This window comes from Alosa sapidissima, chromosome 18 (genome assembly GCF_018492685.1).
Source record: "Alosa sapidissima isolate fAloSap1 chromosome 18, fAloSap1.pri, whole genome shotgun sequence".
Taxonomy (NCBI): domain Eukaryota; kingdom Metazoa; phylum Chordata; class Actinopteri; order Clupeiformes; family Clupeidae; genus Alosa; species Alosa sapidissima.
In genome coordinates this window covers 17058344-17074394 of record NC_055974.1, presented here as the reverse complement: position 1 = coordinate 17074394, position 16051 = coordinate 17058344, and the positions used below count along the sequence as shown (strand labels likewise).

The 16051-nt window shown below is 38.8% G+C and overlaps 1 protein-coding gene across 1 annotated transcript in view; it reads right to left on the bottom strand.

The window, feature by feature from the left end:
• LOC121689382 (titin-like) overlaps window positions 1-16051 on the bottom strand; it is a 309974-nt gene that overhangs the window by 9238 nt on the left and 284685 nt on the right. Inside the window, exons 57-63 of the mRNA XM_042069129.1 lie at window positions 10118-10360; window positions 9597-9725; window positions 9487-9511; window positions 9216-9310; window positions 9066-9125; window positions 1429-1479; window positions 15-281 (exon numbers count right to left, since the gene is read on the bottom strand). Coding sequence (XP_041925063.1) covers window positions 15-281; window positions 1429-1479; window positions 9066-9125; window positions 9216-9310; window positions 9487-9511; window positions 9597-9725; window positions 10118-10360 — 870 coding nt within the window. The remainder of the gene's footprint in view (window positions 1-14; window positions 282-1428; window positions 1480-9065; window positions 9126-9215; window positions 9311-9486; window positions 9512-9596; window positions 9726-10117; window positions 10361-16051) is intronic.

Below are 16051 nucleotides of genomic sequence, written 5' to 3'. Positions count from 1 at the left end.
CAATGTTGACTTACCATGATATGTCATTTCAGTAGATTGACTTGTAGATGATGTCTGGGGACGGTCCTCTCTCTGTCCAGAGCACTGGTACTGACCAGCCTCTTGTGGGAGTGTGATGGTGATGGTCTCACTGTTCCCGTCTGGAACTGGTCTGTTGTCTCTGAACCAGGAATACTGTTGCCAGTCTGAGTACTTTGCTATGTCACACCTCAGAGTAACTAACTCTCCAGAGTAAAAAGGACTCTGGGGTGACACCACCACCACTCTGGCTGTAGGGGGAGCTGTAGGAGAAGAATAAACAAAATGCAACCAAATCTGAATAGCGATGTGATGCGTTGAATATTTTGGTACTATCCAACAACATGGTTATCATAACCACTATCTAACTATCCAACATTTGCATGTTAGGTTTAAGATAGCTTATGGTAGATAGCATAACAATAGTGAAGGATTTGTCCAGTTTATGTATTAAACAAGGGCCCCTACTAAAGGGGACTGTGTAATACCTTTTAGGCGCACCACATTTGGACAAACTGTTTTGTCAGTAAAGGGAAATAAATATTAGAATAGCCTGCACCCCACAATAAGGGACTGTCCCTCATACATTCATTTTAAAAATCATTTAAAATTCTGGCTTTTAGAAACCCAAAGCTGTCTCACATATTTCACTATCACATGTTCTGTTGTATTTAGTCTTGACTGTTGTTGTTAGTGTTTGTCTTGCCTCTCAAACTATGAGGGTGTTGTATGCTTGTTACTTGGGGCGCAGTCGTGGCCTACTGGTTAGGGCTTTGGGCTTGTAACCGGAGGGTTGATCCCCGACCAGTAGGAACGGCTGAAGTGCCCTTGAGCGACATAACCTTGAGCAAGGCACCTAACCCCTCACTGCTTTCCGAGCGCCGCTGTAGCAGGCAGCTCACTGCGTCGGGATTAGTGTGTGCTTCACCTCACTGTGTGTTCACTATGTGCTGAGTGTGTTTCACTAATTCACGGATTGGGATAAATGCAGAGACCAAATTTCCCGCACACGATCAAAAGAGTATATATATATATATATATATATATATATATATATATATATATATATATATATACTTTATACAATCCATGGAGTATATACATATATATATACACATATATACTTTGTTATTATGTTTGTTTATGTATTTGCCTAAGGACAATAGATGAAAATTAGCTACTGTATATGGTGCTAACTCTAGCATATTTACATTGTGTACAGATATCCATTAATATGCACTGTCCCTATCTAAATAAACAATTCAATAATACAAAAAAATACAATCTATGCCTGAAACATATTGCATTTATTTCTAAGAATCTAAAATATGGTGATTATTGGAAAAAGAAAACACACAGCACTGTTTTCTGCTTCCACTGATAGATTTAAGAAGGTACCTCTCAACTCACCAAGATACTCACCTTTTGTTGTTTGTTCAGTGATAACACATGAACTGAGGGCTGAGAGAGAGAGAGAGAGAGAGAGAGAGAGAGAGAGAGAGAGAGAGAGAGAGAGAGAGAGAGAGAGAGAGAGAGAGAGAGAGAGAGAGGAAAAAAGTCAATACACAACAAACCCAGGGCACTGCTACACTGGGCGTACTTGGTGAACACCACCGCGTAACTTCCATGCTCATGTTTATAGTGCAACCGGAAAGTTTTCAGACCCTTTCAAGTTTTCAATCATCTTAAGCTTTCAATTCATCTTAAAATGGATTCAATTCAGTTTTTTTTTCAATTTATCAATCTACACACAATACTCCAACATTTTAAAAAAAGTAGGTTTCGAGTGTTTTGTAAAATTATAAAAAATAAAAGACTGAGATATTTCCTTGACATAAGTATTCAGACCCTTCATTATGACACTTGCAATTGAGCTCTGGTGCATCCTACTTCTATCAATGGTCCTTGAGATGCTTCTACAACTTGATTGGAGTCCAACTGTGCCTAAATGAATTCATTGGACATCATTAAGAGAGGCACACATCTCTGTATATAAGGTCTCACAAATGATAATGTATGTCAGAGTGAAAAGCAAGCCACAAGGTCGAGAGAATTGTCCGTAGACCTGCAAGACAGGTTTGTGTGAAGACACAGATCTGGGGAAGGATACAAGAAAATATCGGTAGCATTGAAAGCACCCACGGTAGCCTCCATTATTCTCAAATGGAAAAGTTTGGAACAACCAACAGTCTTCCTTGATCTGGCCGCTCAGCCAACTGAGATCCGGGATGAAGGGCCTTGGTCAGACAGGTAACCAAGGACTCAATGATCACTATGAATGAGATCCAGAGTTCCTTTGAGAGTTCCTCTCAATTTACAACAATTAAAATGAGAGCACAAGAGAGAGAGCATGAGAGATTAGTAAAAAGAGTGCACTATTTAGTAAAACGTGTGCAGAATTTATTCAGTCGTGCACACAATTGATTAAATTGAGAGCACAATTTAGTCAAATGTGTGCACGATTTAGTAAAATGTGTGCACGTTTTCTGGATATACTGTATACCATAAAATATGTTGCAATGACCCCTCTAGGGTTCCGTAAGAAACAAGCACCATTAAATCTAAAAACTAAGGTTTTGTAGCCAAAACGTGCTGATTCACCAGGTGCAACACCCAACCGGGTCTGTGTAGATACCATTACATTAAAAATAGCGGCGGATGAGGTGCAAATCCCACAAGGCAAACAATAATTTTGAGCAATCATGTGTGTCGGAGTGGACCAGCCTATCCTTCAAATTATGGGATCAAGAATGCATGAATAATGGTAGATTTGGTTGATTGATTACAACATTTTATTTTGGAACAAAAGATAACTACTACTTTGTCCAGTTGAAACTTCATCTCTGATGAAATTACAACAGAAAACTGAACTGAACTGAACTGAATCTGGAATAGGAATTGCAAGTTGTGCAAACAAATGCTTATTAAGTGTAGTGCACTTACAGTAGTGCACAATACTGAGAATTCCTATTTCACCAAACTACTGTAGGTCATTACATGTAAATTATACTGTGTTTATTAAACACAACCCATGTATTGGTGCTAACTAATGTTACAGTTCAGCTAACTAATGTGACATTTCCCACAATGCATTTCCAGAATGCCACAGCCCCGGCCAACATATTTGTGAAGATATCACATATTAATCTTTACTGAAATTCAATATTAAATTACAATAACAAAGTGACAGTGAGGCTATACAGTATACTGTTGTTGTGTAATTTATGTTGATGCATCACACCATCAAGTACTGTAGATGACTATCCAGAACACCCTAATACTAATCAGACCGAATACAGTGTGTCCATCTCTGCATACTATCCAGTCAGGTCAAGGACACTCTTAAGGAAGTAGGTATGTCATTATTAAAGTCTACATTCAAGCAACACCTGCATAAGTACAGTTACAGTACAGCGGGTTTACAACAAGGTTCAAACAACTCTCACTAGAGAACAGGCTTGCTTTGGGGTTTGTGTGTGTTCACTATTGACTGTGTGCTCCCTTTGTGTGCTGTGTGTGTCTGTGTGAAACACACACAGATAAAGAATTTCCCTCTGAAGAAATCCTTTTGCCATCAATTTGGATTTGGATTGTTCAGAAGATCTAAATTCTGTGAGAAATGGACAAAATTGTTGCTAAATTCTGTGAGAAATGGACAAACGTGAGACCTGTGAAAATATTTCTGTGTTTTTGATTTAAAGTATAATTGCGGAAACTCCAGTATGCAGGACATTCATGTCATTTCACATACATTTATGCATTGAACTCGGTTTGATTCAAGGATTCCAATGGTACGTAATTTAGAAAATTGGACATAGGGTTCAAAAGTTACATGCATGGATGCAACTCACACTTTGTTCCATTGGTGACGCTAGGTAGAACTTTTTAGTTTTTGGTGTGTTGCAGCTTTATGCTAAATTGTTTCAATTCAATTCTAAAGATGTTTCAGCTCTACTTACAGTCAATACCCCAAAATGATAAAGGGAATACAGAATTAGCTTCTTCAGACCCCTTACTATGACAACAGAAGGGAAGGCTTCAATATAGGTTTTTGAAATCCCTGAATCAATGACCAAGAACCCTGTGAATGTTCTACAGTTGCCCACCCTGGGCACAAATGGCTGACATGACGTAAAGGCTGTAGTGCTCATACAACCCGATAAAGTTTTGGGTTTCTGTACTGAAGAATGGCGATTTATTTTTGGCCAAGCGGTTTAAAGGACTTTAGCAGAGGGCTACAACCTATGAAAATGTGGAAAAAATGAAGTTGTATGAATATGAAAATTCATATAGACAGACAGACAGATAGACAGACACACACACACACACACACACATATATATATATAGATATATATATATAGATAGATGGATAGATGTCCCACTTACATATCAGCAGAAACACTTGACTGGCCCCCATGCTGTCCTTACTCTCTATCTCTCTCTGTTTCTGAGTTGTTGTGTGCTTATGCACCACATGGTTACATTATAAATGAGCCCTTTGTGTGTGTGTGTGTGTGTGTGTGTGCGCATATACTCTTTTTTTTGTTCTCAAGCATTGCATTGCTGACTAGTTTAAGTAGAGAATGTATTTCTGTTTTTTTAGTGTTGCTATGTTACCATCTCTGTGAGTGCAGAGATATTTGCAGACAGTTCAGTTTTCATTTCACACCTTTGTCATATGTATACTTAATCCAGTCACATGATCTGCTTCTTTTGTCAACTTCTTTTTTTTCTTTTGTCTATCAACCTCAACAATCTGTAATACTGTTTTGTATATAACCACTAGCCGGTGACAAAGCAGAGAGCATACAGATTTTCCAGGAGTTTGCAATTTCAATGGACCAGATTTAAACAAAAATAGACGTTTAGAAGTACAGTATGGAGAGGCTGTGAGAGAACCAGAAATTCTGTCATACCCAACAATTGCATATAGAGAAGGACTGAATAAAACTTCACCAAAATTATCTGAGACTATCTTGTTCTTCTGTTGTTTACCACTCTGACCTCCAGTTTTTCAGCACAAGCCAAGATCTCACTGGTACGTCTTTGAAACAGGATGTGTTTGTGGTTATGTTGTGCGAGGCTGCGTTCGCTCCTCTAGTGAGCAAATGCAGCTATTTTGAGTTTTCTTTTTCCTGTGTCACATCCTCACTCTGCAGCAACTCACTTAAACACTCAAAGTCATTAGACCCACTAAAAACACTAACATACCACTTGCATTAAGCTCAAGAAGTTAGTATTTTTGTAATGGATTTTTGTGGGAACAAAAATACTGTAATATACTGTAAATGTGATTTGTTACATTCTGACCTCTACTGGCCAGATAATGTTCAAAATAATGCATCACATACAGTCCACTTCCCTGTGGAGAAGTATAATTGTTTTCAGCCATACTGCCAGAGGCAAAATGGCTTCTAATTAACCGTGTATGGCAATAAACCATGTACAGTATGTATACCATGAATGTAAACACATGTTCATGTCATTGTTTTAGTCCTAGGGACATTCTGGTTTCAGGTTCTATATAGCAACTTCGCTTCACATCATGGGGTTCTTTGTCTCCGCATTGTCCATTAATTCTGTGTATCAGGATACCTCTTCCATCCTGTAGTGCAACTCCCAGGGATGAGGGAGGAATTATAAGCAACTAACGATGAACAAGTGACTAATGACTAAAGATAGCTGCATCAGTGGCAGAATCTGCATTCAAGTGAACGTAATTATAAGGCTGGACTTTGCATACCTAAATCAGTAGAAAGATGTTTATATTGACAAAAGGCTGTGTACTCGCTGCGGCCCTGTTTATGCATATGTTTGAAGTGAGGAGTCACTTTTTTCTACTGTGCCTCTTCACATTCTCTCCTTAGGTTCATGAAGAGAGGCCTAAACTCTTTAGAACAAATTTAGACATCTTTAGAACAAATTTAGAATGTGTTTGTTGAATGGGAAATGACAACATATTCTTGTTTGGTATAATTTGAATGGCCTCAATGTAATGTTAAGGTACTATGCATTTCTGGAACTTGGGGCAAATAGCTCTGCTTTGTGGGGACACTCCCTGTACTTTCTGTTTCCATGATAAGCAAATTCCCCCGATGGTTTAAGGCCTCCAGATGAAAATAGTGTCTCGGTGTGAATTCATATTTGGTATGTAACTTAAGAATGTCTTTGTTTTGGTTGGATATTTAAGGAAGTAAGAAAGATGTCTCCTCTCTTCTCTTTGTTCTGGACTCTGCTCTCTGCTCTGCCTGCACAGGAGGCCATTCTTTCTCTGGCCTCTCTCCCTCTATCTCTCTTTTTCTTTCTTTCTTTCTTTCTTTCTTTCTTTCTTTCTCTCTTTTGGATTTATTTGTTATTCATTTATGCATTATTGGTTTATCAGATGGATTTGACATCTAACTTGTTTTATTCCATTAAGTTTACTTTGTTCAACTGGAATCTAACTTGTTTGTAGTGTATTTGCCCATCTGATTTAACCTTGCATTCGTGATATTGGTTACATTTAAGTTTATAGTTTACTGGTTAATAAATTGTTAATTCACCATTCATACTGTATATCTCTTCTTGTATATCCTTCCACTAATCTGCTTTAGCTGATAAACTATTTGGCAATATTTGAGGTACATTTATCAATATTATGGAGTCAAATTAATCACAATATTTACCACTGCTGTACTGTTCTGACCCTAAATGTTCAAGACTCGCTAAAACCTTTGCAGCCAATGCAATTATCTTCCTGAGGTGCGTCTTGCGTCATCTAACATAACTTATGGTCGCCATTAGGGGTGTAAAGATTAACCGATACGTATCGGTATCCGTTTTTAACATGTAAGATACGGCTACATCGATACGTGAAGCCCCGTATCGGAAAAAACTGAAATGAACCGGTCGTTATATCGATTTACTTGTTATGAATCGGTTAACAACGTTTTCTGCTCGCTCAGACTCTCATTTACGTTCCAAGCAGCGCGTTCATCCCACTTCCGGTTTTGAAACTATACGTGGTACGGAATTGTGGGTAATGCAGTTCGTTTTTGGTTACATTCATTGCCCAAAGTTGTCAAATGACCTCATTACCCATACATCTACTGCAACTTAAGCATGTGACAACTTGCACTCGGTCGGCTTTTGTTTTTCGAAATCCAGCACGAAATTAAACACTTATAGCATTCCTAAACAGCAACGATAGTCTGTAGAGTAGCCTTACCTTTGATGAAGGGATTTCCTTAATGTTAAATAATAATTTGGCCCTTGCTGCTAAAACGATGCACAAATTATTAGCCAATGATTTTGTTCATATTCACTCAGACTTGTGGCATTATAGGTTTCTGCATTAGGTCTACTGTTGGAACAAAATAAGCCCAGAGAGTTCATTGATTTGTAGGCCTATTTTATTCTTGTAGGGTAGGCTAGGCTATATGAGAAAAGGCCAAGAGTTTCTTAAGCACTTTTATTTTGGTATTGTCTTACCTCAACAAGGCTACAGCTCCATGAAAACAATCAGATATAACTCTATAAAATCTGTGAAAGCTCTATAAAGTCTATAAAAATGTATTTTTATGTTGTATTTGGCTGCTGTGTTTGACTGAAATGTAGACTATTCTTTTTTCATTTCAATACAGTATATGAAACAAACCTCAGTTTAGATAATCATATTCACACATTTGTTTTGCCTAATTGACAACCATGACCATGATAATTGATAATATAAAATGAATGTGCACCCTGAGCAAATGATAAAAAATCTTTCAGAATGCTTTCCATTCTTGAACTGCATCGAATCGCATCAAATCGTACTGAATCGTTTTTTATAAACATGTATCTTTTCTTGTATCGAATCGTGCCCATGTATCTAGATGCGAATCGTATCGTCTTTTACATGAGAGATTTACACCCCTAGTCGCCATCAGTGATTCTGCGGCAGTCTCTGTAAGCATTCTGCCAAAATGTTGTCAAATATTGGCCATAACCCTAATTAGACCAAACCATTGCCCTGTTAAACTATTGGCATATCTAATGTAACCTACAAATGAGAAGGCATTTCACATAAATTAACAATACAAATGTTTAATATGTAAATGCTATTCACATCATTTCTTTTTTTAAATAAAAGTTGGTACAGTACAAGTAGATAATAATAAAACACTTAATTTGTCTAGCACTTTAAGACACTCAAAGATACTCAAAAATAAACTACTACACTTTTTTTTATTTTTTAAATTCTGATGACAGGATTCTGGCCAAATTGAAATCAATTGCAAAACGTAAACTATTATGCCACAAAATATCTAATTAAATTGTCTTAACTTGAATCAACACCGTTCTACTATTAGACTGATCTGATAAAAAACTAGCACAATCACCATCAGGGATATTACATTACATTACATTACATTTAGCAGACACTTCTTGACCAAAGTGACTTACATATGTCAGCTACTGTATATTACAAGTTGTCCCCGGAGCAACTTGGGGTTAAGTGCCTTGCTCAAGGGCACAACGGTGGAAGCCGGGAATTGAACCGACAACTTTCAGGCTACTGCACGCTAGCCCAGCTCCTTAACCACTACACTACCACCGCCCCGATATGTTGTTATACTGGGACAGCTGAGGCAAAACATCACATTTTGTGCTTGGATTTCGACACAGTCAGTCAGGCTCCATTTCTCTGGATGTCTGCTCTTGCTGTTATAGGAGCCATTACTTCATATACATATTTGCTATCTAGAGATGGGAAGAGAAAGATTCCTTCAATTAAAAAAAAAAACACTTATTTGTTTTTATTCAGCTATTTTTTTGTGATTGTAAATGTTAGTTAGAAAACACAGCAGTAGTTAATGGTGCTGTCATTCTTTTAAGTAACAGACATGATATATTAATTCGTTTTCAACATTCCATTGTCTTATTTTGGTTCTGTAATTAAGAGAGTTAAGACTAAGTGCGTACTCACAGTAGGCACAGGTCACTTGACATAATGACATAATTTGAGTACCCCCTAACTATGATGTGAGAAAATGTGTGAAAATATTCATCAAATAAACTCACCTCTTTGCTGAGGCACACACTTTAGGTTGAGGTTGGCATAGGTATGTGTAGTATCTATAACTGGAAGAGATTTCATATTTCAATATTCCACATACACGAATGCTACTATGACATGCAGTGATTACATTTGCCCTTGTATGTATGTGGTACCTCTTTTCATTGGCACATATTCTGATGCAGCCCCATTACTTCCTCCAGGCTGACTCTGGTCCGGATTCTGATTGGTGTTCTGGCATTGCTGACCCCTAGAGGGAAACAGAGTACTAGAACATCAGTTGTACCAGAAATAGATGCCATGTAGAAATAAATAATGCCTATTCTGAGAAATTAGAACATATTTTATATGGACATCTTGGCATGATAATTCATTGCAATATTACCACCCTATAAAAGTTGTTGTACCCATGCAAAAATAACTTACAGCACAGATGCCTGTGTGGCAGGTCCTGTTGTGGAACAAGAGACAACACATCAATCCTTTATCATTTACATAGAAATCAGACAACAATGTGGGCACTCTTGAGTGTTCACCTTGTGGCTTCTTTAAACCATACATCCAAACTGATAGTCTAAGCATGGCAGAGATGACAACCAGTCCAGTGACCACCTTCACTGCCATTGGCTCGATAGATTCGGAATTTGAGGCTGGAATTGCATGCACTGCAAAAAAAGATATCTTACTAAGTGTTATAATCTTATATTAAGATAGAAAAATATACGTAGTAAGCATTGCTTTTAGTATAAAGATACTTACTTTAAGTTTTCTTGTAAGATTATTTGACTTAAAATAAGTCAAAATCGTCTTCAATTAAGACATAAAAACAAGTAAATGTATCTGCTAATGGAAGTAATTTTATCTTAATTTAAGACTCTGTTCTTAAAACTTTAGAAAGCTCAAAGTAAGTATCTTAATACTGAAAATAATTCTAGATACAATACTAGATTTTATCTTAATATAAGATTATAACACTTGGTAAGATATCATTTCTTGCAGTGTGTATGTCATGTTATTTTGCATGAAATCATTGAAAATATGATTATTTAAGCTTTACCCTTTATGATCCAGCTCTCTGGTGACTCTCCTCTCTTTGGGATCCTGCACTTATAGAGGCCTTCATGTGACTTTGAAACTGCAGGGATGGTCATCTCTCCTGTGGTGGAGGTCTGCAGGAGTGTCCCATCTTTATAGAAGTCAGCACTGATGTGTGATGGCTGGTCGCAATATTTACAGCGCAGAGTCAGAGGATCTCCCTCAGTCACAGGATGGACAGGACTCTCCAGGATCACATTACCAGCTATGCAGCACACAACAGTCACAATAAATCCAATTTGTATTTGATATGACAATGGAACAGAGAGCAGACACCATACATCAGTGTATATATGACTAGGTAAGAAAAAAAAAAAACAAGCAAAGTTAATGTCTTCCCCCAGTAAGCTGATCTCTAAAAGAAAGCTTTACTGCATGCATTGCTTCTGAAGTAACATATTTTTGAGATCATGGTGACTCCCAATGTTACCTGAATAAGCAATCAACCTCATTCTGTAGTATAGATAGATAGATACTTTAATGATCCCAAAGGGGAAATTCAAGGTCTCAGCATACAGACATCACACACAACATGCACTTACAGCAGAAAAAGTAATATACATACAAACTCCACTGTAGAGACAGTAGAAGATAAACATGATACTAAAATAATAAATACTAAATAAACTATATAAACTAAATCAAATATCAACATAGTGCGCTTAACGATGATCAAGCATGACAGGGCAGGGACTGAGCCTGTAATTCAGTGTGCAACTGAGGATGTTCACTTTATTGTCCCTGTCAAGGGTGCCATGGTCGTGGACCCGTGAACAGACACGAGAGAGATGCAATATACAGTTGAAAGGGTGGGGATAGTAATATGGACATATAAGAGAACTAGATGTACCGCAGAGCGGTACAAAATATGACTGCCGCCCAGTCCAGCACATTTTTTCCACAAAAATAAATCACGCTGAAAGGCCTATATGATTCTAACTGTCTCACTAAATTGCATTATCCACACTCAATTCTCACTGGTATCTGCTAGACAACAAGTACCAAAACATGATTAGTTCATAATTTCACATGTAAAATTCATTTTATACAACCCCACCCCCATCTTGCCTGTTCATAATTCTGAGAAATTCTTGAATTGTGTGCATGTGTGCGTGTACACGTTTATCTTTATGTGTGTGTGCGTGCTTGTGTGTTTGCCTGCGTATGTGTGTTGTGCATGTGCATGCATGCGTACATATGTCTACTGTGTGAGTATGTGTCATACGTATGATTACTGTGAATGTATGCGTGTGCGTGTGTATCTGTTTATGCACATGTGTGCACATGGAATGGGTTAACATGACCCCTGGAGGCAAACATACAGAAAAAATTGGTCGTCCTAGGCCCTACGGTTCTCAAGATATTCACAGAAAACGGTGTCTGCCCTACCCTTCTTTCGGGGGGTCCAGTACAGCGGGGGGGCTGTAGATCAAAACGAAAAACAATGGTTCCATGTGGGGTTACATGCCCAGCAAGTTTCGTGTACCCCGGTCTTTCAGTGTCCCGGGAATCCTTGTTGGTGTACGGTCACTAAATGTACACATATTGTAAGGCCCCCCATGAACGAAAGTTCACAAAACTTGGCATGCATTCGGAGGGTGTCGTAATGATCCAACACTTTCAATTTCGTGCAGTTTTGACCATGTCAGCCAGAGATATTGTGATGAAAACACCTAATTTTTTGCTTTTTAATTTTTAACTAGGTGGCGCTACACATAAAATAAGTGGTAATGGGATGGGTTGACATGCCCCCTTAAGACCAACATACAAAAAAAAGGTGGACCTCCTAGGCCCTACGGTTCTCGAGATATTCACAGAAAACTGTCTCCGGCCACCTACAGGCCAGTTGGTGTATAGTAACATAAATTAATTTATTGTGTGGCCCCCCCATGAACAGAATTCCACAAAACTTGGCGTGCATACAGAGGGTGTCATAATGATCCTACACTTCCAATTTCATGCAGTTTTGACTATGTTAGGTCACAGATACCTGCGATTACAACACCTAATTTTTACTTTTTACTTTTTTGTGTTTAACTAGGTTGCACTATACATGAAATGAGTGGTTTTGGAATGGGTTGACATGGCCCCTTGAGATCAACATACAAAAAAAAAAAAGGTCCTCTTAAACCTTACGGTTCTCGAGATATTCACAGAAAACTGTGTCTGCCCTACCCTCCTTTCGGGGGGTGCAGTCCAGCGGGGGGGCTACAGATCAAAACGAAAAACGATGGTTCCATGCTATCCATATGGGGTTACATGCCCACCAAGTTTCGTCTACCCCGGTCTTTCAGTGTCCCGGGAATCCTTGACGGAAATTTGGACATTTGGGCGAAAAAAAAATAAATAAAAAAAATTAAAAAAAATCTGACTAAACCTATATGCCCGGCGGTCATAATAATGTATACAGTAGACAATATAAAAAAAAAAAACTATGTCAGTGCAAGAATAGGTTGAGGTAAAAGGATTACAGCCATTGGTAAAGTACTGAGTATAAGGTATTAAGCATCAAGTACGACCACAGTCCAGCAGGTTGTGCAAATGTGCTAATATACTGTATAAGAATAAGAATATACTCTTTTGAGGGAAATTTGGTCTCTGCATGTATCCCAATCCATGAATTAGTGAAACACACTGTGAGGTGCACTCAGCACACAGTGAACACACAGTAAGGTGAAGCACACACTAATCCCGGCACAGTGAGCTGCCTGCAACAACAGCGGTGCTCGGGGAGCAGTTAGGTGCCTTGCTCAAGGGCACTTCAGGCGTGCCTACTGGTCGGGGTTCGAACCGGCAACCCTCCGGTTACAAGTCCGAAGCGCTAACCAGCAGGCCACAGCTGCCCCCAATATAGCATGTAAACAGACTATGCAGAGAAGTCCATCTCTCCTCTACCCTTAAGTGAAGCGTTGAACAGTTCAATGGCCCTGGGGACAAATGACTTCTTCAGTCTGTCAGTTGTGCATGACAGTGAGCGAAGTCTCAGTGAGCGAAGTCTCCAGCTGATCAGACTCTTCTGCTTTACAATAGTGCTGTGGAGTGGATGACATTCATTGCCCAAGATGCTGATCAGTTTGTTCATGGTCCTTTTGCCTGATATTGAAGTGATGCACTCCAGTTCGGCTCCCACGACAGAGCCAGCTTTCCTTACCAGCCTATCCAGCCTACCAGTTGCCCAGCATCACCATCAGAAGTTCTTTAGCTTGTTTAGGGATCACAGGATTTCAGCGCATATAGCCACTGACATGTGTACGCAGTCACTTGCCATGCACATCAGCACGTGACCTAGAAAGGCTGAGGAGCCTCCAGCTCCTCTGATGCTGTCTGAGACCAGCTCTACATGGGCCCAATCCCACAGACCGGACTCACAGACTTTGGTGCGTGTTCTTGTGAAATTCGTAAGGGCTTAGGGCTGTCCCAATGTCGAATTTCAAAGGGCGTGAGGGTTTGAGTACACACTTACCGAGGCCTTTCTGTGAGTCTGCATCAGTGTAGACTTCACCAAAGGGAATTACCCACAGTTCAAAGTGTTGTGGCGTTTACCGCAGAGACCATAGGGAAATCCGAAAATGACAAAGGTAAACCACTGCATGACACACGACCAGCTTGTAAAACAAGAGTTGGAATCAGGCAGGCATCTCCTGTGCCTTGGCCATGTGAAAAGCAACAAACTTAAAATGAAAATTCCCAAACCGGCAAGTATCAGCAACATCTTTGTTATGAAACGTCACCAAGGTAACATGTGATCTCGTGAAGTGCTGTCCCAAACCCATTTATACCTATCTGAGCCCATGTGGCCTCACACACTTACTCCCTTAGCACCTGAGATCAATTAAGTCTTCTTCTTCTTCTTCTTTGAATTTTAACGGCAGCTTGCATCCAAGTAGTTGCATTACTGCCATCTACAGGACGTCTACTGCATTACACTATATTCTGTTAAATAAACCAGTATCCATTAAAAACTTAAAGAAAATTCTTTTTGTCCCCTGTCCCCTCCCACTTGACCCTATTTCTAAAATACCTTTTAGAGATAGATCTTCTACTCCAATCTCTCTCAAAACTCTAAACAACTCTTGTCTGTGGGAATCATAATTTTTACAAGACATTATTATATGATGCACTGTCTCCAGCTGTCTCCAACAAGAACACAATCCATTCTGATGTTTTCCTAAAACAAAGAGAGTACTGTTCAGAAATGTATGTCCTATTCTCAATCTTGCAATAATAATTTCCTCCTTACGTCTCATCCCCTTTTTAGAAACATTAACTGAGTCAATGACCCTACTAGATATAGAAAAGAGATGCCTCCCTTGGTTTTCTTGTTCCCAAAGCTGTTGCCATTTTAAAATAATTTACTGCCACACAATACTTTTGCCTTCTGACTTAGACATATTTATGTGGACATCTATTGCTTCCTTTTCCACAGCTTTCTTGGCTAACTTATCAGCCTTTTCATTTGACCTAATGCCCACATGAGCTGGAACCCATAAAAAAGACATTTCTACCCCCCTCCTTTTTACATCTCTTATTACCAGTAGAATCTCATATATAAGGTCTTGACGGCTCTTTGATAACCCTTTCCCTAAACTATTGATAGCTGATACAGAATCACTACATATCAACACTTTACGAGTTTGAATCTGTTCAGTCCATTGCACTGCCATCAAGATTGCATATAACTCCACTGTAAATACACTAAGAAAATTAGAAGTTCTTTTAAAGGTTTGGATATTCCAACCCTGAACAACAAAAGCTGCCCCTGAAGCACCAGATTCTTGATCCTTTGATCCATCTGTAAAAATTAATAAATGCTCTTGATAATTTTCTTGTACATGACACTGAAATACATGCACCAAATCCATCTCAGGATTTTCAGACTTAAACTTAAGCAGCTCTAAATCTTTCTTTGGGACCTCTAGTTGCCATAATGGAATTGAAGGCCACATTACTCCTGAACATAAGCTCTTATCCAGAATAGACAGTTCTTGTGCCACAGTCTCCCCTGTCCATCCAAAACATGACAGATTTGCCACTTCTCTCTCCCAGCTTGGTTGAATAGCAACTTTAACTGGGTGATCACACCCTTGACCCATTAAATTGACCCAGTAGTTTGCCTGCAGCTGTTTTCTTCTCAAGTATAATGGCATCTCTCCTGTTTCTACCTGTAAAGAACACACTGGTTAAGAGCGCACGGCTCCTGTACAAATTCTTAACGCTTTTGCTTGGACTACATCTAGTCCAGCTAAAACTGATTTGGCTGCATATCCATATGCCAGACACCCATAATCAATTCTAGCTCTAATTAAATAAATATAAATCTGTTTCAGAGAAGCTATGTCTGCCCCCCAGTCCAATCCACTAAGACACCTCATTAAATTCATAACTCTTTTACACTTGTCAATAACCTTAGATACATGCTCCCTCCATGTAAGTCTAGAGTAAAAAAAGACACCAAGAAATTTAAAACTTTCAACCCTTTTCAAGTCCCTGCCATACATCTTTAGTTTAAGACTTTCATCAATTTTCTTTCTAGTAAAAAACATCATTTTAGTCTTCTCAACAGAGAATCTAAAACCCCACCTCTTTCCCCAGTTCTCCACTAGGGTTAAAGTTTCCTGTATTTTCTTCAGAGTGTACTGCACATTTGTTCCCCTTCTCCATAAGCTACCATCATCTGCAAATAATGACCTTCCAATACCTGGATCAACATTAGAAAAAATATCATTAATCATTATATTAAATAACAATGGACTTATGACTCTTCCTTGAGGAGTTCCATTTTCAACTACCCACCTTCTGGACATATCTTTTCCTATTTTTACCTGAATACTTCTATTACTCAAAAAATCCATAACCCAGTTAAACATGTTTCCACCAATACCTAACATATGCAATT